Source organism: Gouania willdenowi, chromosome 9, assembly GCF_900634775.1.
Source record: "Gouania willdenowi chromosome 9, fGouWil2.1, whole genome shotgun sequence".
Taxonomy (NCBI): Eukaryota; Metazoa; Chordata; class Actinopteri; order Blenniiformes; family Gobiesocidae; genus Gouania; species Gouania willdenowi.
In genome coordinates this window covers 26,793,455-26,817,013 of record NC_041052.1, presented here as the reverse complement: position 1 = coordinate 26,817,013, position 23,559 = coordinate 26,793,455, and the positions used below count along the sequence as shown (strand labels likewise).

General features: G+C 40.6%; 2 protein-coding genes across 8 annotated transcripts in view; one reads left to right on the top strand and one right to left on the bottom strand.

Moving 5' to 3' along the window:
- On the bottom strand, positions 1–2,486 carry neflb (neurofilament light chain b). Its single transcript, XM_028457203.1, has 4 exons — positions 1,274–2,486; positions 1,058–1,182; positions 540–949; positions 1–451 (listed from the first exon to the last, which is right to left on the bottom strand). Exons 1-4 carry the CDS (start codon positions 2,336–2,338, stop codon positions 270–272), a joined length of 1,782 nt encoding a protein of 593 aa, XP_028313004.1. The 5' UTR covers positions 2,339–2,486; the 3' UTR covers positions 1–269.
- A 2,286-nt stretch (positions 2,487–4,772) lies between these two features.
- Positions 4,773–23,559, top strand: part of cabin1 (calcineurin binding protein 1) — a 56,973-nt gene continuing 38,186 nt past the window's right edge. Inside the window, exons 1-29 of one of the 7 annotated variants that reach the window (XM_028456704.1) lie at positions 4,773–5,022; positions 6,432–6,494; positions 7,033–7,125; positions 7,202–7,315; positions 7,840–7,974; positions 8,307–8,487; positions 8,568–8,697; positions 8,798–8,947; positions 9,316–9,632; positions 9,732–9,909; positions 9,999–10,132; positions 10,228–10,445; positions 10,592–10,664; positions 10,995–11,239; positions 11,336–11,473; positions 11,623–11,811; positions 11,902–12,144; positions 12,260–12,413; positions 12,486–12,601; positions 12,710–12,871; positions 13,600–13,806; positions 13,948–14,093; positions 14,241–14,502; positions 14,707–14,877; positions 15,366–15,455; positions 15,571–15,731; positions 15,839–16,050; positions 19,392–19,457; positions 19,961–20,140. In XM_028456704.1, coding sequence (XP_028312505.1) covers positions 6,492–6,494; positions 7,033–7,125; positions 7,202–7,315; positions 7,840–7,974; positions 8,307–8,487; positions 8,568–8,697; positions 8,798–8,947; positions 9,316–9,632; positions 9,732–9,909; positions 9,999–10,132; positions 10,228–10,445; positions 10,592–10,664; positions 10,995–11,239; positions 11,336–11,473; positions 11,623–11,811; positions 11,902–12,144; positions 12,260–12,413; positions 12,486–12,601; positions 12,710–12,871; positions 13,600–13,806; positions 13,948–14,093; positions 14,241–14,502; positions 14,707–14,877; positions 15,366–15,455; positions 15,571–15,731; positions 15,839–16,050; positions 19,392–19,457; positions 19,961–20,140 — 4,468 coding nt within the window. In that variant the 5' untranslated portion in view covers positions 4,773–5,022; positions 6,432–6,491. Of the gene's footprint in view, positions 5,023–5,873; positions 6,029–6,431; positions 6,495–7,032; positions 7,126–7,201; positions 7,316–7,839; positions 7,975–8,306; positions 8,488–8,567; positions 8,698–8,797; positions 8,948–9,315; positions 9,633–9,731; positions 9,910–9,998; positions 10,133–10,227; positions 10,446–10,591; positions 10,665–10,994; positions 11,240–11,335; positions 11,474–11,622; positions 11,812–11,901; positions 12,145–12,259; positions 12,414–12,485; positions 12,602–12,709; positions 12,872–13,599; positions 13,807–13,947; positions 14,094–14,240; positions 14,503–14,706; positions 14,878–15,365; positions 15,456–15,570; positions 15,732–15,838; positions 16,051–19,391; positions 19,458–19,960; positions 20,141–23,559 lie in introns of those variants that run through there. The other 6 variants (XM_028456706.1, XM_028456705.1, XM_028456708.1 and 3 more) reach the window with 6 other exon arrangements.

The window sequence follows — 23,559 nt, the reverse complement described above, 5'->3', positions numbered from 1 at the left end:
TTCCTGGGTGGCATAGCTTAAAGGCTTTATTAGAGTTCAAGGCAGCATATTGTGGGCTTGAAGCAATGGCTGAGGTCTTGGTGTAAGGCATTTTTATTCTGGCATGTGCACAGACAGTTGTACTAGCATGTTCAGGTAAAAGCAAAGCACACTTATTCACTATTTTTCTCACACACTCTTTCACCTCCATTACAGTTTACTTTGATTTATTCATTTGCAGTTGGAAAGTGCCCCAGTACTTGCTGAGAGGCACTTGAGGTAAAAACATGCTAATTTTTCTTATCTGAGGTTTTCCCAGTTTTCTTTTCAGCCTCTGTTTCTTTCTCTTTCTCAGGCTCGTCCTTGTCTGCTTTCTGACTCTTTTCTTTCTGCACATCATCCTCTTCCTCTTGTTGTTGGCTCTCTCCACCTGCTTCCTCATCTTCTTCTTTTTCTCCGCCATCTATCTCTCCTTTCAATGTCAAAGATATGTGAACAGGGTAAAAGTTAGAGTTAATATACACACGCACTCATCAGTTTAACAAATTGAAAGCACTAACCTTCCTCATTAGCTTCTTCGTCTACTTCTTGTGTTGCTTCCTCTTTTTCTTCTTCTTTTTCCTCCTCCTCTTCATCCTCCCCCTGCTCATCCTCTGCCTCCTCATCCTCCTCATCTTCCTCTTCCCCCTCTTTTTCTTCTTCTTCATCCTCCTCTTCCTCCTCACCCTTCTCTTCTTCAGCAGGCCTTGCTTCTGCTTGCTGAGCCTGACTTGAAGATATCATCTCCTCATTGGAGAGGGATGTATATAGGCGAGAACTCATCAGATATGGAGCTGCAGAGCTCAGCAGAGAACGAGTTGACTCCTGTACTTTTCCATATGATGGAGCTGCGTACATGGATTGGGAGTAAACAGAGACAGGTCCGGTTTCTGCAGCACTTAAACGAGTTTCTTCTCCTTCAAGCAGCTTCCTGTTGACACACACAGATTACAGCATCTTAAAACATTTATAATTTCAAAATGCTGACCTTAGTGATGATTTGCTTTTATTAGCTCATTTGAACACAAGAAACATTTACCTGTATGCTGCTATTTCAATATCCAGTGCCATCTTCACATTCAGAAGATCTTGATAATCTTTTAGGTATCGAGCCATGTCATTCTTGTTTACCCTCAACTCGTCCTCAATTTGATTTATTGTATCCTTTTTCAAGAAAATAGCAGTGTTATTTATTATAATAACCAAAAATCTACACTAGTAAACAGATCTTTGAAAGGGCCTTTCTTGGACTCACCTGCAGTGCAGATATCTCAGCACTTTGTTTTTCCTCCATGTCCTGCAGCTGGTTTTCAAGTGCTTGGTTCATCTCTCGACAAGCATCAATCTCTAGTGTTCGTGCTTTGAGCACCCGACGATACTCTCCTGCCTCATCTTTGGCATTTCTTGCACTCTCTACGTTGCGAGCACTAGCAACTGTCACCACGTCCATCTTATTGCAGAACCATTCTTCAGCTGATTGAAGGTTGCGATGTGCCAACTTTTCATACTGTGTCCTGATCTCACGGAGAGAAGATGACAAGTCGGGCTTGTTGATCTCCATCTCAACAGACACCTGAGCACTGTACTGAATTTGGGCCTGCAACTCAGCTATTTCACTCTCACACAGGCGCTTTAGGAAGGCTAGCTCATCCAAAAGATTTTCAACTCTTTTCTCCAGCTCAGCCTGACCCAGTGCTGCTTCATCTGCCTCCTTTCTGGCATCCATCATCCTGCCATCTGCCTCCTCTCTGCAGAGCAATTCATCCTCATAGCGTTTTTGCAAGTTTTTCAGGACATTTTTCATCTCATCTTTGTGGTCTTGAGCTGCTTGCTTTTCATGACGGGCCTCGTCCACAGCAGCCTGGAGCTGGCGAATCTCATGCTCAAACAAGGCTCTGAGGTTGGAGGGCTCCGTCTGCCTCTGCCTGAGAAGCAGGAGTTCGGTCTCCAGTAACTTGTTCTGCTGTTCCAGCTCATGGACCCTCTCAATGAAGTTTGCAAAGCGGTCATTCAGGTCTTGCAGTTCTGCCTTCTCTTGGGTTCTCAGTGCTTTAAACTCAGAGTTTACTTGAGCTGCTTGGTCAAGGCGTAGTTCAGTAACAGATACTGACACTGGAGAAGAAAGCACGTTGGAGTAGCTGGAAGAAGCGCGGGTGTACACAGGGTAGTTTCTGCGTGAAGATGCATAAGAAGGAGCAGACTGGGTGGAGTAGGTGGTCCTAGATACTATTCCTCCACCGGCTCCATACCCTGCACTGCGCATCACTCCTCTCCTCTTGTAAGAAGTAGGAAAGAAATGGTCAAAGCCAGAAGAAGTCATGACTGGAGAGGAAAGCTGCTCTGTGTGATGTCGCTGGGTTTACTGCATAGTGAATCTGCATTACTCCTGCTTTTATGGAGCCAGTAATGACTGTGACGTCAGCTTTTTTTCCTTGCTGGGATGCTGACGGAAAGAAATGATAATGGTGCCAGCCAGTCTCAGCCAAGAGAGAGAGGTGGGGTGAGGATGACTGTGGGGATGGAAGGCCGAGGAGGCGGAGATAAGACAGGAATGAGCATTAATGCATTGCAGGGTCATTGAGGACAAAACTGCTGAATTACATTTTGTTTTCAAAACAACTGCTCAAATGGGCAAAAACTACCATACAAGATGGAGAAAATGAATAAACAAAATTTTCTATTTAACAAGTTTATTGCTTCTTGTGCATATAAATCACAAAAATTGCATGTGTTTCTATAATCAAGATTATGCTGAGGAATTTGCAGGGGTGGAAAGCAACGAATTACATTTACTCTTGTTACTGTAATTGAGTAGCTTTTTTGTGTATTTCTACTTTTTTGAGTACTTTTTAAAATCTGTAATTTAACTCTTACTTAAGTACATTTTGTTTCAAGTAACAGTACTTCGCTACATTTGGAATAGATTCCAATACAGAGTAAAATAAATCCTGCACGCGGACGGGAGTCTGCTACATTTGTGCTATTGAACGTACCCTAGAGCTGTTGTTAGGATCAGTGTGTATATGTCTGTGGCCTGCTCTGTTGATTCACGTGACATCACTCACATTGCTACATCGCGACAAAGTGAGAGCGCTAAATTCTGATGGAGAGTAGGAAACTTGAGAATCTCCCGTTTGAAATGATCAAAATGCCCATGTTCTGCGACAATCATTCTAACCGAGAAAAGGAAAAGAGATTTTATAGAGTACCGAAGATTGTCATTCACAGAGGTTAGAAATGCAAAAAGCTCACAGAACAACACCGTAAAAAGTGAATTTTAAACCTACGTCTGCGGTCGGGAGGAGCAGAGTCAGAGGTATGTTAGCGAGCTAACTTTGTTTTTGTGGCTGTGTTTAAATAGCATTAGGCTGTGTGCGACTCAGAGTAGAGTGTTTTTGTGTCCTCAAAGTTTTCTTAATGCCCCCCAATTAATACTGCCTTTTGCCGACTCTGGTCTTCCGTGCGCCTGGTCCTCCAGCAGTGCCAGATAAGCCACTGTACGTCTTTACGCATTGTGTGCGCTTACAGGTGTTGTAGACAATTGAACAGCAGTTTTGTGCAATGATCATGCGATTTTAATTATAATTATTATTATTAGTAAGTAAGTAAGTAGTTTTATATTAATAATAATATAAAACTGTATTTGTAGGCGCGCACACGTCACCCTGGGGAGTTTTTTCCTCCTTCGGCTCATTCCACCTAGAATGTTTTATAGACATTATATAACATAGTGTACACATTTCTTGCTTTCAGAGGTGATTTATTGGTAGTTCTGACACATTGGATTTATTGACACAAGCACTTACCTCATTGAATTGACATCCTTGACATTTATTTATCCAGGTTAGCCACAGTTGTTCTTATGCACGTTATTTTGAAATTATGTTCTCTAATAAATTATAATAATAAAAAAAAAAACCTAGTTTGATCTGTATACACGTCTTATTTTTTATTGCATGGGATTAAAAAAAAAAAGTAACTAAGTAATGTTTACTCTGAGTACATTTTAAGTGAGCTACTTTTTACTTTTACTGGAGTCTATTTTTACACCAGTAACTTGACTTTTACTTTAACCTAGATTGAATCAAAGTAACAGTACTTTTACTTCATTAGATTTTTTCTGTACTATTTCCACCCCTGGGAATTTGGCAGAAGACAAACTAATTAGGGACTCTAAGGAGGCAGTCTTTACATCAATGGGAAAATTGCTTACAAGACCAAAAAATGAATGTTTGCCCTCTGGCGGATGTCTGCGGACATTGCAAGTCCCAATAACACAATGCATCTATTAGGATAATTTCTTTGGTTGGTCAGTAAACATATTAACCTAATTAGAACAAATTACTATTTATTATTATTATTATGTAATTGCAATACAAATAATAGTAATTTAAACTGTATTCTCAGTGATTACACTCTTATGGAGGCTGTTTGTTATTTGTTATGGGGTTCCTTAAAGCTGATATCCGGAGTTTCTGAGAAATCTATGTTTATGTATGATTCTCTTGAAGTGTAAAAAAAATACCTAGTCTTTTACTATTACTCCCTTATAGGTGGGGCCAGAGGCTTTGTCCACAGAGGGGCTAGAAGTAGAGCCGCTGCCCCTCCGCGTTGAAAAGAGCCAGATGAGGTAGCTCAGGGATCTATTTAGGTGTCATTGTCTGAGTGCGCGTCATACTGAGACTGTATATGCTCATATATGCGCATGCTCGCACATGAGCACTACCGGAAAATGAATTTTTGCTAAAAAAATCATTCATTTTTGTTTTCAAAGTGAACGGACACATGTTTTATTTGTTTATTGAGTTATATTAGGGTTAGGTTATAATCTTAGTACGGAGGTAAACACAGACCGTGACTCCGGGACCACTCCCTTGTGAGGTGTTCAGGGCTCGTCCCACAAGTGGGAGGTCCCAGGACTTGCTGGCGATACAATGTCACTTGGGTGGCCTGGGAATGCTTTGTGAACCCCCCAGAGGAGCTGGAGAAAGTAGCCAGAAAGAGGTAAGTCTGGGCTTCTCTGCTTAGGATGTCACGCTGCAACCCGACCTGGAAGAAAATGGATGGATGGATAGATGAATGGTCTGTTAAAATTGTGTTGAAGTAGGATTTTTTTCTTGTTAATGCTGTTTAAACACACTGTTACTGTTCAAACTTATGTTTGTTGTTGTACTGTATAAAAAAAAAACGGACTCAAATAATAATGAATAAATGTTCAGTCTTTGTTAGCTGTGAAGTTTTGTGCTCAAGTGCTATGTTCGCTCACATCCTATGCATCTCTTGGGTGATAAGCCCAGAATCCTTAAAACCCAGTGACGCCAAGTTAAACAAATTAGGGAATTAATATATATGATAATAATAATAATAATAATAATAATAATAATAATAATAATAATAATAATAATAATAGTAATAATAATAATTATTATTATTATGTATTATTATTATTATTATTATTATTATTATTATTATTATTATTATTGTTATTATTATTATTATTATTATTATTATTAGTGTATCTAAACCCATTAACGTGTGCATTATCAACTAATTGTTAATTAATTAATAATACATTAGTAGCATATGATGGTGTACTGCATTACTATTGTAAATCAATGCAGTTATTGACGACAAATTACCTAAAATCCCAGCTATATCACGACGGAATCAATAAGTTCCGGAACTATCTGAGTCTTTCGAACTTCCGTTGTCGCTACGCTCTCTATGCGGCTCTAGCGGAGGCGTAGTTTTCGTCCTACATCTTCACATATCATTGGTCAATTCGGTACGCCTACTGTGTATCCACCAATGAGCGAAGGGTTTACTTAATGGCGGGTAGGAAATGTTCCGTGGTGATGCAAATTACCCATCCATGTTTGACAACAACAAAGAATGGTGGAAAAGGAAGTTTCTGTGTCGGTTTTAGCTCAGTAGCAACCATAGTTTGGTAGTCTGAGCGCAAGCTAAAGTCTTTATTACCCCACTGAGGTGACTACAACAGAAATGAGCGGTAGGTCGTCTGATTTAGAGAGGTGATAGTGACCCCGGTCCCACACTAGCTATCGAATGTGTCTGCTAATGTAAGTTAGCTCAGGGAATGCGTGAGCGATATCACTCCATCTTTTTACATTATGCTATGAATGTTTACTTCAAGTCCTCATTCAGTTCATTCCACTGTTCAGCGTCGCAGGCGTGCAGGAAAAAATAGCTCTTTCTTAGAAACGAGTTATTTAGTGTTTATGTGTTAGCTGCCTTGTCTTTTTCTTTAGCTTTGCACTCAACGCAACTTCAAGTCATTTTAACAGCTCAACGTGTAGATAGCCTGTAGTTGTCTCTTGTGGTGCTGTTTGCATTCTATACTGTACTGTATGTTTGGATTGTCTGCTAATCCTGCTGATTTCATATGCCTACAGATTCAGTGATAGACTTCAGTTTGTAAATATAGAAACTCCCGTTGTTGTCCACTCTATAAAATGGTAAGTTTTTTTCTTTTTTTTTTAAAAAAATAAAATAAATTAATTTTAACCCTTTTTACTCTCACATCGAGACACACACACACGCACACATTGTGAAAGGCTCTTGTTTTGTGTTTTGCTTGACTTTAGTACATAGACGGGTAACTGTAATTTGTAGTACACTAGCAATATCTCGTTAAATAAATGATCACGTCAAGCAATCATTGATCTAATGTTTCCGGTCCATACTGTATGTGGAGAGTAGGTACTTGATTCTGTGTCAGAGAGTCAGGAATATTTTTAATGAATAACAATTTGGAGTGATTGCAAAGGGGTAAACACTCTGGCCTGGTCCTGGTTGGCTTTTGTATTAGACATACTACACTGGTTAGAGCTGGGTATCAATTCAAGGATTTATTTTGAATCATGATTCCATCAAAATATTATGAATTTATATTAGGCCTGTAGCTGTAGCTCCCTTTACAAGATATTTTTCAATTAATATTTAGACCTTTTTGTATAGAAGTATTTTAACGCTTTATTGCTTTGTTCTCCACAGATTCGCATCGCTGCACTCAATGCTGCATCAACTGCAGCAGATGAGTCTCAAGACCCTTTGAGAAGTAGCAAGAGTCAGACAAAAGAGGCTCAAGTATGGACTATTTTTATATTTTCCACCACCTTTACAATTTTGAATTGATTTTTTTTGGCCAATATTCTCTTTGCAGGAAGCTGAGGCATTTGCATTATATCACAAAGCTTTGGATCTGCAGAAACATGACAAGTTTGAGGAGTCTGCCAAGGCTTATCATGAGCTCCTTAAAACTCCTCTTCTCAAAGAGGTGCAGATATCACATAGAACAGAGTTTCTCAACTTGTGGGCAGGGACCCAAATGTCTGTTGCAACAAAGTTTTTAGCAATTAAAAAACAATAAATAAAACCAAAATTATATTTTAATTTTGAAGATTTCATTGTTTACTTACTGATAAAGTTAGCAGAAAACCTTTTTGTATGATTTTTACACTTTGTGATTGTGTGTTCTATTTAAATTATTTCAAGTATCTGGACTAAAATCTGATGTTTCGTTGTTTTCTAAGAGGGACTTTGACTTGAATTTTATTCTAAATGCATCGCAGAATAAATTGTTTATTTATTTTTTATTTCACATTTAAACAGCATTATTTTTTCACTGATTAAATATGAGAATTACAAAAAAAAAAAAAAATTCCCTTGATTTGGGTCACTGCTTGTTTCTAAGGAGAGCTGTTGGGTCCCAATCCCAGATAAGTTGAGAACTGCTGACATAATTTACTCTTGTTGTAATTGTTACCATCCTAAACATGCTTCGTTTTCCCCCTGTTTTAGGCCATGCCCTCAGAGGATCACAGAGTTGGCCTCAAACATCCCGGGCTGATGTTGAAATATTCTACCTTTAAAAACTTGGCCAGCATGTCTGCATCACGGGATGACCTTGAGACTGCTATGGAGTTCTATTTAGAGGTATATAATCAGCTTAAATCTAAATGATACTAAAATATGTTAGTTTTTTTCTAAAAAAAATATTAATATGTTTTTTACTTTTAAACTAATATTTTTATCAGTCCTATATTAGTCATTTAAATCAATAATGATTCTGTAAAGGTTTAGCAAACAAAAATGTATTTAACATAGTTTAAAGAGCTGTTTCTTTAAATAAGTAGGGTTTTATCAGTTGACATAATGTATTTGTTAGGTTAAAAAGTGTTGTTGATTAAAAATGATTATCGTACATTTTTTTGATAAAGTTGATCAACACTGGTGGAGTTGTCTTTTACTCTCAATTTTCCCTTCAGGCAGTGATGTTGGACGCCACTGATGTTAACATGTGGTACAAAATCGGTCTGGTTGCTGTGAGACTAATGCGCATCCCTTTAGCTCGTCATGCGTTTGAGGAAGGATTGCACTGTAACCCGGACCACTGGCCCTGCTTGGACAACCTTATCACTATTCTCTACATTCTAAGTGACTACACTTGTAAGTAACATGTCACCATCTGTTCTATAAGTGTGGTTAAAAAAAAGCACTAAAGGTTTTTTTTACATGTAATATTTCAGGTTGTTTGCATTTCATTTCCAAAGCCCTCGAGAAGGATCATTGTTACACCAAGGGGCTAGTGTTGAAGGAAAAGATATTTCAGGAGCAGCCATGTTTAAAGAGGGACACAATGCAGATGTTCATGAAATGGTACAACAGTCTTTATTCTCCCATTTGTTTATAGTGCTCTCAAACTGAACACATTTGTAACTATCACTAACTAACCGTGATTTTGTGAAACTTGTTACAGTGATATGTCTATCCACTATGTGGAAGTGGAGGAGGAGGAACGCAAAGCCATCGTGGAGGATGCGCTGGAGATCCGGAGGCGGAGACAGGCTCTCTCTTGCCCCGAACCAAAAGCCGACCTTATCCTGGTTCAGCCCATTCGCTGCCTTTCGTAAGCCGTGCACTGTTTGGTACTTTAAACATCTTAGTTGAAATATCTTTCTTGGTAATAAGAATAGATTACAAATTAAAATCCACATTAAAAGTTGAAAATATATGCAACTTCACCAGTAATATGAGTCATTTCAATCATAACACGACATACAACTGATCACAGTTAGTCACAATTGTTTAAAACTTTAAATTTGTTCAACCTTTTACAAGTTATCCTCTGGAATTTGCCCTTTTGTCGCTCCTTTACTCTCTAGCTGTGTTTGACATCCACGATTTTGATAATTTTCGAGAAAATGTGTAAGTGGAATGGAATGAGATAAGATGAGTAACTTAGCTGATTTGATGTGAAATTGACTTTTTTTGTAGATGGAAACATTTGGGTGAAAGCCTTCTTGCGATGTACAGACATCAGACCACGTGTGAGCCACCTCTCCCCAGTCTGGGCCGCAGGATCGACTTGTCAGACTACCGTGACCCAAACTTTCTTGAGAATCTTCCGGAACCAAGCAGCCCTGTCAGTATGAGCCACGCTTCGATGCTAAGCAGCCCCAGTTCGTCATTGCCACCTGTGACCTTCACTGAGCCTGCACCGATGCCTCAATTCAGTAATCAGCCCCTGATCTTTTCCAGCCACACCACTGTAGAGGTGACCACCTCTGTACTGTGTGCTCCTCTTACTGAGGGTTTGTTTTTTCAATTTTCATAACCAACATGATTAGTGTCTGTTTTTGCACCGATACAATTTGTCTTTCTTGAATTAAAGTAGTGTTCTCTGTTCACAGCCCCAACAGTGGAAGTTTCATTGACTGATAAAGTAAAGAAAGGTCCTAAAAGGAAGCGTGGGATTGAAGATAGTGGAGAGACGGCGAAGCGACGCTCTGCACGGGTCCGAAACACAAAATGCAAGAAGGAGGAAAAAATAGATTTCCAGGAACTGCTATTTAAATACCTGCCATCCAGGTAACGTACTCCAAACTTTCCCTTATGTTCAGAAATGGTTTGTGTTTATGATTGTTTTCGTCTGATGCTGTTTGACTCGTTTGTTACAGGCTCAGGAAATTTGATCCTGATAATGATGATGAGAGTATGAGTAATCTGGAGACGCAGTGTGATGGAAAGGAAGACGTGCAAACTCTAAATGGGAGCAGCTTGCCTTTAGACTCGGTGGAAAACATGGAGTCTGGTGTGTAGGGCATCATACACTCCTTTGTAATTGTTTTTTGAGGTACAATATTAATATTTCTTTAAGTAAAACGCCTGTGTCATGCTCTTTTGTAGAACAAAAAGATGTCCATGGCTTTCTGCTCAACAACATTAACAATGGAGGCATTTTGGATCTGATGCTGCAGTATCTGAAAGCAGTGGGCCAGAAGTTCTTTGAGAAATGGCCTCGTGGGCTGACGACTGTGGTGCTGGAGCTCTATCAGACCTGGAGGAAACACAGCACCGGCCTTCCTAATCCTCTACTGCGGGACTGCAGCAACCAACACATACGAGTAAATGAAAGAAGATTATCCACTTATTACTTATCATGAGTCATGCAGCCTTGTCTAAAAAAAAAATTTTTTCTATCAAATTATAAGTCAAAATAGAATTCATTTGAATTTGTCTTGAGTACATTTGAAATCTCTTTTGTTCACAGCTAATGTTGGCCATGAGCTTAGCGTGTATGGAACTGCAGTTGGAGCAGTGGCTGCACAAAAAGGGGAAGGCCGGTAAGACTGACTGAGGTCATCCTCATCATTTTATCAGTGAATTTTATTAGAATGTTGTTTTTGAGCCATCACAGTATTTGAAGGGAATTACGTGTGGCCCCTTTGTTAAAAGTACATACATTTTCATTCATACTGACCAGAAAAACACCATTCAGTCAACCATAAACTTATTTTGCAATACAATGGAACTTCATATTGAACAGAGTTAATGTAGCAAAAAAAGAACTCTGCAGTAAAATTACAAACACAAAGCTACTGAATCATGTTCTCAATCTTAACCCGATGATCCAAAATATTTTTTTGTTGTTTTACATGTCGAATGACTAAAAGGGCACTGCAAAAACTGTTTGCAATTAATTTGTGATGAAGATTCTGTGAATTGTTCAGTTACTCCAAGAAGAAGCGGCATTGCTCTTGACAATGACACCAAAGACTCTGAATTCCCCGGACAACATTTTCAGAGTGACCTCTTAATTGTAGCATTGGGTTCATCCCAGAAGGACCTCTTTGAGGATGATTGGCTGAATGTCATGGTGCGGGTCTACTGGCTCAAGGCACGGTTCCTGGCCCTGCTGGTACACTTTTTATTTAAGTCTTTCATTACACAGTGATTCTTATTGTAGCAATGTGGGACCATTTCATTGTTGTTGTATTATGTCTATTTGTGACAGGGAGACATGGATCTCGCTCTCGAGAGTTATGATGTCTGTGTAGGCTTGTTGCAGAGTAAACCAAAGAATCCGGAGGGACAGCACTACATCATCAACCTGCCCAACCTTCGTGTGGATGCTTCTATATCTGTGGAAGAGGTCCAAATACACTTTTTTTTACTATCATTTTGTTTGAATTTTAGTCAAAATGCTTTGTTTTTAAAATTTCCAAATTTAGTAGGAATTTAATTATTACATTTTTTTAAATCTGTTTCAACTGTCTGGTTCTTTGGGCTTCTTCTGGTCAGATTGACAAGAGGCTAAAGTCTCTGGAGCGCTGCCAGTCTTTGGAGGAGATCCAGCGCCTCTTTGAGTCTGCAGACTTTCAGTCTGTGGTGCGTCTGCTGCAGCCCACTCTTAATTATGGAGGCAGGAGCAAGCCTCTGGGGTTTGTGAGCTCAGCACCAGAGCGTCCTGCACAGCTGATGCTACTGCAGGTTAGTTTTGTCACTGTAATATCAACTCTCACTATTAAAGCCCTTTAAACAATGCAATAACACTCTTGTCTCTTAAACCTTCCACTGTAGAATGCACTGTTGAAGCTGCGTGACTACCAGCAGTGTTTGGAGTGCAGCGAGCTGGCTATGAATGAAGCACTGCAGCATCTTAACTCTGCTTCAAACAGCTCCCCACCCAGTAAGGAGGAGTGGGTCAGCACCATTTCAAAGCTGCTTGATGGCATTGAGATCTGCTTCACCAATGAGTCTGAGCTCCTTAACCACATCACAGACTCCTCATGTATGGCACGGCTGGCAAACAACTTAATTCAGGTGTGATGGAATCCCATCGCAGAACATTGTCCCCAAAGTGAAATGTATTTATTACTCCCTCATATTCATTAAATGTATTTGCTCATGTAAAAAATTTTGTTTTTCATTTCCTTAGCTTATTGACCTAAGTATGAGCATATCTGATGATCCGAAGGAGCCATATTTCTTCTCAGTGCTTCCTTGGATGATCCTCTATCGTATAATTAAACATGAGGAGGCTGCTTTTGACTGCATGCTGCAACAGCACATGTCTGTAGGGGACGATGAAGGTTAGTGTAGTATCAAATTGTCCTCTTTTTATAACTTATTTCCAATGACTGATTATCAGGTTTTGTTTCCAGATGACTCAGACACGACCACTTTGCCTTCCTCACTGATACTACTAAACACAGCGCATGAGTACCTCGGCCGCCGCTCCCTCTGCTGCATCTCCAACGGTGCACTCCTCAAGTTCTTTGTACGTTCGCAGAGCTATGTGTCTATCTTAAATATTAGGACGTGGCCAAAGCAAAAGCTAAGGAATTCAATCAATCATCCTGTCACCCATAATGTTTTTTTTAACCAGGTCCAAGTGTTGGAAAAGGAGTTTGTAGCTTCCTCCATCATTGACTCTAATTCCTACAAAGAAGAGCTGGAGATGGCATTGGAACAATGCTTTTTCTGTCTGTATGCCTATCCCAGTAAGAAGAGCAAGGCTCGTTACCTGGAGGACCACACATCTGCACAGGTTCGCCCACACTTCATCTTACAAAATGAAGCGGCTTACAATTTTATGGTAAAAGTTTAACTAATTTGATTGAATTTCTTTTAAAAACAACAAAAATTTGCTCCATTATGATACATTTCTCACATATTTAAGTCCTGCAGTTTTTATTTAAATATTCTAAGTTTTGACTTACTATGTTTTTCCCAGACAGTTGTCTTGGATTGCTTGTGGGTCATGCTGGGGCGTGTGTCCGTCGTCTGCTGCGCAGTGAATACACTCCCTTGCAGCGCTGCTTGCCTTACTTTTGCCTTAAGTCTAATCAAGTGCAGGCATGTAAAGGAGACGTGAGCGAAAAGGCAGAATTGCTAATTTTTCAAAATCAAATTAACAAAAAATACAATAATATAAATTGATATTCTTTTTTGTTTTGAAAGGGGGGTGAATAAAATATTTTCTTGTCTCAATTGTGGCCGTAACCAAATGGTCCACACACCATCTGGTTAGGTGGTCTGTGATGCTGCAGTTTAGGTTAACCTCTCCTTGGTCCTGAGATGTTTGAGAAGTACTGAACAGGAGCCTTATGTAGTGTAAGGCCTTTTTTTGTAATACAAGTGTTCTGCCAGCAGGGGGACATTATTCCTTTTCCCAATCGGTTTTTTTTACTTTGTTGAGGGGAAGTCCTGTTGTTCCTGCTTTGTTTTCACTTCTTTGTGTGTAATGCCTCCTTTGGATTGATTTGTGTTTTGTAGATCGAGCTCCTGTGGAGTGATGCTCTTTTCATGTTCCGGTATTTCAAACCCAAGTCCCTGCCCGAGTTTGACAGCTATAAGACCAGCACTGTGTCAGCAGAATTGGCCAATCTGTTAAGGAGGTTCTCTACCATCGCTCCTCTAAGTGACACCCCTATGCTAACTATGGACGAAGTTGCTGCATACATCGAGGACAACACTGAAAAGGTCAGACATACTGCGCACTGCCTATATTTGCAGGATGCTTCTCACTTCTCCTATTGTCAGCTGTAGTTTCTGTTCTAAACATCTAAACAATCCTACAGCAAGCCATTTGAAAGTGCTAATAACAGTACATTTATTCTTCAGACCCCATGCCATCCAGCAGGATCTGCCCCTGCTCCACCTATCATCAATGAGATCTACTATCTGCTAGCTGACTATCATTTCAAGAACAAGGAGCAGTCCAAAGCCATTAAGTTCTACATGCATGACATCTGTGTCTGTCCTAACAGGTATCTCCTTTTGCTGCACTAATGTGTCTAATGTATGAAGGGAGAAGAAAAAGGATAAGTTGTGAACTCCTTTTTTGTAATATTTTATGTTGAGTGTATTTTTTTTCCCCCCTGTAGCTTGGCTAAAGATAATTTGTCTCATCGCAGGTTTGACTCATGGGCAGGCATGGCATTGGCTCGGGCCAGCCGTATCCAGGACAAGCTCAACTCCAACGAGCTGAAAAGCGACATGCCGATATGGAAGCACTCCCAGGCTGTGCTCAACTGCTTCAAGAGAGCTCTGGAAATAGACAGCTCCAACTTGTCCCTTTGGATTGAGTATGGCACAATATCGTATGCTCTGCATTCATTTGCCTCACGGCAGCTGAAACAGTGGAGGAATGAGCTCCCTCCAGAGGTGGTTAAACAGGTGAGACACTTGTCAACACGGATCTCAATTTTAACCCCTGTCAGGCACACATTTCCTGGATTATTCTTCCCTGTGTTCCCTATAAACTAGCATTCTGTCACCCATAATTCCATGCTGGTCATCTTTGCTGAAGCACTGTAATTGTTTTGTCTTCAACTAAAAGTACTCCTGCGGTCTTTATTGTGTCTATTTGTGCTGTTACAGATGGAAGAGAGAAGAAACTCAATGTTGGAGACAGCACTTCAGTGTTTTCAGGGCGCGTCCCGTTGTGAGGGTGACAGTGATGAGGAAGAGTGGCTTATTCATTATATGCTGGGAAAGATTGCCGAGAAACGCAGACAACCCCCTGTGGAATATCTGGAGCTTTACAAAAAGGTGACCATAATACAGTAAAACAGGACAGCAAAGGTTGAACATCTGAATGAGTTTATTCAGTTTGTATAAATAAGAAAGCTAGAGTTAAACAAAGGAAGTGTAGTTTACAACAGAGTAACTGTCATTTTGGTCCATCTGCACATCTATCATGTGTGCCAATTTTTCTTTTTTGCTTTTCCCTTTTTCTGTATTTTCTTGATTGTTTGACACCATCAACAAGGTCAGTATTTAAGGGAAAGATACCTCATCAGTAGGTCACATCCAATAGGAGCAAGGAAGAGCAGTACTTTAACTAGCCTTTCTGGATCAGGGTTTCAGAGCTGACTCCAGAGCTGACCCTGCTTGTAAAGCAGGCTACACACTTTTATATTGTTTTAAGATATACCCTGGACCCTAATTTCAACTCGCTTTGTGCTGTCATTTCAGTTTCAGTGCTCTCTTTATCGCTTTAGGTTGCTAACTTCCCTTCCTTTTCTCCCCATTGATAGGCAGCACATTATCTCCATGAAGAAGCCGCCAGGTACCCCCGTAAAATCCATTACCATAATCCTCCTGATTTAGCCATGGAAGCCCTAGAGGTAATTGACCGGTTAGGTAATCTATTATGAAAGGTAGCAGTCTGAAAGGATTCATTTTGTCAGGTTTGACATCATTGTTGTTCAGCATTAAACTTATTTTTTAAACTTGTACTAGCTGCATTTCCGGCTGAGTGCCACAATCCTGAAATTACTGGAGGGGGGTGAGGCTGATCTGGAACACGAGCCGCTGTTTACGTTGCTAGTTGAAGCAGCAATTGGGCCTTTTGCAAGAGGGGAAGAGAAGAATATACCCAGCATGCCGAGGACCAATGAAAAGTAAGCTCTATGAACGTAACCACCACCGGTAATTTGGGGGAGGGGGGGGGCGGGGGGGCACTTGATCTGATGACAGGAGAGTCACTGTTGATATTAAATTGTTTCAGAGAGAAACCCTCCTCTATGATGGATGAAGACTTTAATTGCTCCACAGTCTGCACAGGGAACGTCATGAGCTCCTCCCTCCCATCAGTGGCCACTGCAGGTCTGACATCCCCTCCCTATGTGGCCACGCCATTTGACCACGATTACGCCAAACGCAAAACACTCCGAAGGCAGCAGTGGCAGCAGCAGCGGCATGAGGAGCAGCAGGCTGATGGTACAGTCCAAGTCCGAGACACGGTCTCTGGGGTTGGGCTCTTTGCCCTTTAAGCGCTGAGCTGGGAAATCAAGTGCTGAAATTGCTAATTCCCCTTCTTATTGGCTTTGGCTTGAGTTACAGTGATTCTCTGTGCACCGGGTGATTGGGATGTGGTGAAATGGGCAATATGGCTACTAAGTATGGGGAAAATGTTCTCCACTAGGGAAATGTTTATACACAATTCCTGGTTGTGGTTTAGCAGATAAGTGTGTGTTTGCACATGTGTGTACATGTATGTAATACCCAATTATGCAGCAGCTTTGTGGGTGGGCTCTACTTTTTTAATATCTCTCTGCTTTGGAGGTGCTGCCTTTATATTAATGTTCTTTAAATTGGAAACAAGGCTTCACTGTTTTTTATTGGTCTTGAAGGTTATCATCAGTCATATGTTGTTTATTCAGACATTGAAAGTTTCTCATCGATTCAGCCAATAACGTCATAAAATATTTACCTTGATGTACTGGAGTTTTAGATATTTTTACTTCTTTGCTAGCAATGACTTATAAAGGGTTACATCAGATGATGAGGCTTTTTTGTAGTTTGAAACTGATTTTTTCTCGTTTGATTAATAACCACTAATGGTTACAAGTAATATTCAAACTAAACAAACAAGCAAAACTACAGTTTGCTACTACTTAGTCAATCAGTCAGTCATTAAACATTGTTTAATTTAATAAAAAAAAGTTTGAGTTTTTTATAATACGTAGTATATTAGCGCTGAGTAAAAAAAATTGAAGCAATTGATAATGAATTTATTTCATTGAAATCTTTAAAAATCAATTCATACATGCTGAAATCATTTTGTTTTTTTTTACCCTAACCCCAGTAGTGTCCGGCTATAATCTTGTGTTAGCAATGTGCAAACATGGCAGATGCCGCTGAAGCTCCAGTGGGTAAGCCGCCCCATCTTAATTCAGAACCATCTTTTTAATAGCCAAGTGAATCAAAATCGAATCATTATTCATCTTTTCAAAACCTTATTAATCGTAATAGAATCAATTCAGGAAATTGGCCATGATTCCCAGCTTTATTGTATATGGATTGAATACATTTCTTAATTTAATAATAAGAGCATTAATAAGATCTACATTAGTTTAACTTTTATCTTTAAGCTAATAATAATTTGAGCAAAGTTTTTTTTTATTCTGAAAAACTAAAATCTGATTTCAGTAATCTGTAGGAGTGTGTGTGTGTGTGTATATCTCTGTGTGCGAGTGCGTGTGTGCATCTTGCGTCCAGAGTAAGATAAGCCAACTCCTGCACCCTTTGAATCAGATGAGGACAAGTGAATTTAATAAGTTTTGTTTTTGTTAGTTTTTTTCCCTAATGTGTTCAGGTCAAATGTGGTGCACAACATATTTGATTGTGTGCGAGAGAAGAATAATTATATAACTGATACTTAACTAGTAAACTAATAGCTGTACAATGCCAGTCTGACTAACTTACTATAAAGCCGGTATAGTGTTTGCTGGGAACGTCTGTGATCTATAATTCTTATTTATCTAGCACATGTACCTGCCTTAACACTTTAACTTTAACAGTTTATGTTGACTTCATCATTCTTTAAGAGAAAACATCTAATAGGAATTGAGTCCAAACTCCTGAATTAATACACCTAGGATTTCTAGGTGTATTAATTCAGGAGTTTGGACTCAATTCTTTTAGATCTGCTATCTAACATGTTAAGACCCTGTTTCCCTCCTATATCACACATGAACCTAAAGGAGTGACCTGCAGCAGAATGACTGGTGTGGTAAAGCAGGCATATATCTAAAACATTCAGGACTGCATCACTCAAAAACTGATGTTGGGAACCCTTTTACTAAGACTTATGTGCTTTCATCAGACTTTAGCAGCAGCAAGAGTAAAAGTCAGTCCTGGTGTTTTTGTGAATTGTGAAGCAGAAGTCAGCAGAGGAGAGTGACCAAATTGTCAGCCATCCTTGACCAAACCCTGTTTGTCCCTCCCTGCACCCCCACACCCCATGTCCTATGTTCAGTTTATAAAAATTGCACCATATTGCCCATGTTGCTAGCTTTCTCACCCTCTCCAGATTCCTACCTGCCTACCTACCTACCCGCCTGCTACTTCCTCTTTGCCTGCTTGCTTTTACCACCTGCTTTGCCATTTCTTTGCACGCAGTTCTAAAGAGTTGGAATGTCTTCACAGCTGGACAAATTCCATCACAATCCCGTACACTCTGGTCTAATCTATGACCACCCTGTATGCGTAATCTCAGTGTGACTCTGAAGTGATTCTGCGTAAAATAATTTTTGCTGTTGCCCACTAATTTGTTTTCTCTAGTTATGCCCTACTGATGCTAATTGGTAAATGCCAAGTCAGAAAGAATGTGCCAACTAATTTTTTAGCTCACGGCTGTGGTCAGAGAATATCCAGCTACCCACATGGCTGCTTGTGTGTTTCTGACTTTTGGCCTGCTGCAAGTGCACCAATGTATCAAAGAGCCGCATTCAGACATGCATTTGAGCAGTGTATTGTAAGGGCTTATTCCGGTACTTATAGTAAATGATTTTACCCTGTATTTGATGAGGCCTTTCTCCCCACAAGCAACCATTAAAGTTTATTTTTACTTTTCTAATGGGGCAGTTATTGGGTAAATTCTAGGGTGGCCCTGATACTATTTTTTTTTTACGTCCGATACATTATCGATGATAGATATTGTAGCTTTGAATATTGGCCGATGTCAGCACGGATTATGCATACTTGTATTACTTATTTTTTAGTGTGGAATGTTACAAAAGGCTTGATCAAGTGACAATACTCAAATGGAGAAAAATAGTCAGCAACAGTAGCTATCAGGAAAAAATGACCCATTTATTAACCAATTGGTTTCATACATTTTAACTTTAAATGGGAATATTCCACAATTCAAAGGCATTAGAAAATAGATGAAAACAAACTTGAAAATATCCTCAAATAATCCAATTAAAACAAAGTGTATCAGAGATTTTAGATGCAGGCCGATATAATCCGATACTCGTATCTTGTTGCTGATATCGGACCAATATCAGCATTGTTTTGGGACAGCCTTAGTGATTTCTTCAGTCCAAACATGACAAAATATTAGCAATATCTCATCTCTAGACACCACTAAACAAGTTTAGCTGTAGTTTTAGTTTGAGTGTGAACATTTTTTTCTGCATGTCTGGATAAGGTCCTACATTGTCAAGGGGAGTGGTACTGACTAAAAGGTGCAATTCTTTTCTTTTCTTTTTTTTTTCTTTTCTTTTCATAATGCTTGATTATATTTTAAAACCAGCTCCCCATATCTTCAACAGCCTCATCAGAGTTTGACCATGATTACTGCCTACCCAGGTCTTCAATATGGCTGGCTTCCCTGAATGGTACTGATCTTCAAATCCACCAAAGTCTTTAAGAGGGTAGACATTGAATCTGAGATAATGTGCTTATCTTGTCTTGAGCTTCCGACTACACAGCTGCCAGTTTTACAGTACCACTTTGCTTGCCTTTTGGACTCATGATTGTAAATATTTGGGAAATCCTTTGTGCTCATGACAGAACAGCAAAGTATTTGCCCTCTTCATTCTTAATTGAAATTCCCCAACAAGGTATTTTTTTCTCTTGAGTTTCCAGAGCAAAGCACTTACTTTAGACAGTTTTTACCTCCTCATTACAGTGGGTGATTAGCGATGCACTGATTAGATTTGTGCTCAGGATTTAGTTTCGTATACTTAAAGATTGTATAATATTTGAAATAACAGGGTAAAACTGATTTTTTCAATTAGGATTTTCTGGTAGGAATTTAATTTGATTTAGAAGTACATTCTACATACAAAAAAGTACTTTAAAATTGATCCTGTTTTCATCTCTATTTTTTTTTTGATAGAACGCAGTCAGGACAGTGAGGTGGTATTGCTGTCTGACTCCAACTCTACTCAGGATGCCTTCACAGATCCTACCAGCTCACAGGATAGTAGCCACAAGCTTGTTTCTGAAAAGGCCAGTTCATCGTCCTCTGAAAGCACGACCCCAGTAAAAGATGTACAGCCCACTTCTGAGGACACAGGTATTCAGAGAGCGACCCCAGTGTTTGTCATTTGTTTGCAGACTATTCCATTGCTTTTAGCCACAGGCCACCCTGCACAGTGCCCCATTATGTCAGATATTAGATTCAAGATATTTTACAAATTTACATTTGTGTCATTTAGTGGGCATACACTTCTCATTGATCCATCCAAAACTAACATGTCAATTCAAATTTAGTCATTGATCAGTATCTGCAGTCTTTATTGGCCCTTTTTGTGATTATTGCTGAAAATTGCGGTACCATTGAATTCTTGGCACTGACCTGGCAAATTCTAAGGTTCCTAATACAAGTAAATTAATTAATTATTGAAACTTTTTTTATTTTTATAAAGTGCCATGAAAAATAGGTGCGAATAAAAATGTGCTAATATATAGGCTGACTATAGGTGTCTGCAGAGCTGGAGATTGCAGCTACAGGGCTGCAGCTACAGTGCTTCTTCTACGGCCGCACGTTTATAGCACTTATCATAGATAGCGCCACTTGTACTTACGGTTTATTCTTACGGAGTTACGAAAGTATGAGTAAAGTTCACTTAAAATATACTTATATTTCACAAACAAACCAATTTGATACTATTATCTGCTTGGTGGAGATTATTAACTTTTTGGCTAACGATGCTAGGCTACAAGTAAAGGGATGTTTCATTGATGTACAAAGTCCCTGCCGAATATACAAAAAATTGAACAACAATACTGAGCTGGAGGCAGCACTGATAGGGCTGTATCCTCATTTTCCTAGACAATGCCACTTTAACTTACAGTTTAAATGATCAATATATGGAGTTACTAAAGAATGATTTAACTTAAAATATACTTTAATTTAAAAGGCGTATTCATAGAGTATGACATTTTCATTTCTAACCCCAGTTAGTTTGTCTACAGAGCTGGAGGCTCCACTTTCAGGGCCAGAGAATTCTACACAAACTACTACTTACAGTATATTCTTCCTAAGATTTTAAAGGTTTAATTCACCCAATTAGTATTTATTAATATCATACCTTGGTTGCTAAGACTGGAATTTAGACAAATTGTGTAATAATCAGACATGAGACATGGCCTCACGAGCGACCCAAGGTCAAACCCACCAAATTTGGTAAAAATCGGACATATAAGAGATATAAATGTCCCATATTTGCAGCGCCCCCTAGTGGCCTACATTATTCAAATATGGCTCATACCCCCACAGTCACATGCCAACCAAGGATTTCAGATTTGGTGTTAGCCTTTATTTTGACCGAGATATGCAAAGTTTGCATTTTTATAGATGGTTAGAAAATGAGGAGTTACGAATGTAACTATGGTTCTATGAATCCCGAATGACCGCCAGAGGCGGTGCTTTAAGCACTGAATATTCCCCTTCGCGCATGCGCAGTGCGAGTATGTATACCAACAATGTCACCCGTGACCCCTGGATGACCCAGAGGAAGTTTATATCTTCCGGTATCACTCCAGGTTACTTTCCTACAGAATCTTCTCGCGAGCACACGAGGGTTCTGAGTGACAAAGAGCTCTGGCGGTCATTCGGGATTCATAGAACCATAGTTACAGTCGTAACTCTTCGTTCTATTTCATCCCTGCTGACCGCCAGAGGCGGTGCTTTAAGCACTGAATGACTTATACCAGAAAAGTCACGAAGAATCCTGCTTACCACCCTTCAGTGTGTAGGGTCAGAGGACTCTGGCCGAAGGACCACAGCCAATGGATGGGGTGTGGCTACATTCACCCTGTAGAATCTGGAGAAAGTGCCTGGCGACGCCCATGAGGCCTCCAGGGGCACTCCCCTCAGGGCAGCCCATGACGTAGCAACACTCCTGGTAGAGTGGCACCGCACACCAGATGGGATGCGACGGTTACTTGTCCGATATGCATGGGCAATCACATCGACAATCCAGTTGGACAGGCGCTGCTTGGAGACAGCAGCACCCCTGTTAGGGCCACCATAACAAAGAAAGAGCTGATCAGACCCCCAAAAACCTACAGTAGCTGCAATGTAGGCTTCCAGGGCGCGCACTGCGCACAACAGGTCAGACTGAACCTCTGGCTCCACGGAAGAAGGGTTGAACCGTGCCAGCCAAATGGGCTGGTTGAGGTGAGCGCGGGACAGCACTTTAGGGAGAAAAGCTGTGTTCGGCCACAGAGTGACTCCCGAGCCGTCCGAATTCCACCTCAGACACGTGTCGCTGATTGACAGGGCGTGCAGCTCACCGACACGCTTTGCGGAGGAAATGGCCAGAAGGAACGCAGTCTTAAGGGTAACCCACTTCAGCGCTGCTCGTGTCAAAGGCTCAAAAGGTGGAAGGCGCAATGCCTCCAGCACCAGGGGAAGATCCCATGCTGGAGTCCTTGTGGCTCTCGGAGGATGCAACCTCCAAGCTCCTCTCAAAAAAAGGGACACCAGCTTGTGGCTACCAATCGTGCCATTGTCAACCATTACATGTCAGCAAGATATTGCTGCGACATAGACTCTCAGCGTTGAATGAGAAAGCCCTTTGTCCAGAAGGGACTGGAGAAAGTCCAGAATAGCTGGCACAGGGCAGTGCACAGGGTCCACCTCCTGCCTTGTACACCAGTCGGAAAACAGCTTCCATCTGTTCTCATACTGGAGGCGAGTAGACGGCGCTCTTGCATTCATTATAGTATATCTAACTGGGTCGGCACAGACGCTCAGGAGCGTCTCGGGCCCCCCAGTGGCCAAACGCACAGTTGAAGGAGTTGCGGATTGGGTTGCCAAATCCGCCCGGCCAGTTGGGACAGGAGATCCCTCCTGTCGGGAAGGCGCCACGGTGTGCCGTGACAGAGGCTGTGCAGCAGCGGGAACCAGCTCCTTCCTGGCCAGAAGGGAGCTACAATCGCCCTCCATCGCAGTTCCTGGAGGGCGAATGCACGCTGCTCCGACCTACCACGGTCACGGACCTACTAGCGACGGCAGCTGTATGCACAGTATTCCAGGAACTGCGCGCGAGAAGAAAAAAAGGGAAGTACCCTGGAGTGATACCGGAAGATATAAACTTCCTCTGGGTCATCCAGGGGTCATGGGTGACATTGTTGGTATACATACTCGCACTGCGCATGCGCGAAGGGGAATATTCAGTGCTTAAAGCACCGCCTCTGGCGGTCAGCAGGGATGAAATAGAACTTTATTTGTTAATAATTTGACCAAAATTATTTGATCAACTTTAGATCAGGTCCAACTGAAGACTTTACGTGACGAGTTTCATGCTGATTAGACAAAACCCCAAGGAGGAGTTAGAAAAAGTTGTTTTTTGATGTGTAGTGACTTACAAAGAGCAAGATGCCGTGGGAGTGGGCGTGGCCTATGTCAAAAGATGTGACTCTATGTAGGGAACACGTGGATATAAAGTTTATGAAGATGTGATTTAAAATGTGAAAGTTACATGC

What these genes read in the sequence shown, in the direction of transcription:
- neflb (XM_028457203.1), bottom strand. Translation starts at nt 2,338, where the DNA reads ATGACTTCTTCTGGCTTTGACCATTTCTTTCCTACTTCTTACAAGAGG. An exon ending in ATTGAAATAGCAGCATACAG is followed by an intron (nt 950 to 1,057) that starts GTAAATGTTTCT and finishes GTGTGTCAACAG; the next exon opens with GAAGCTGCTTGAAGGAGAAG. An exon ending in CGAAGAAGCTAATGAGGAAG is followed by an intron (nt 452 to 539) that starts GTTAGTGCTTTC and finishes TGACATTGAAAG; the next exon opens with GAGAGATAGATGGCGGAGAA.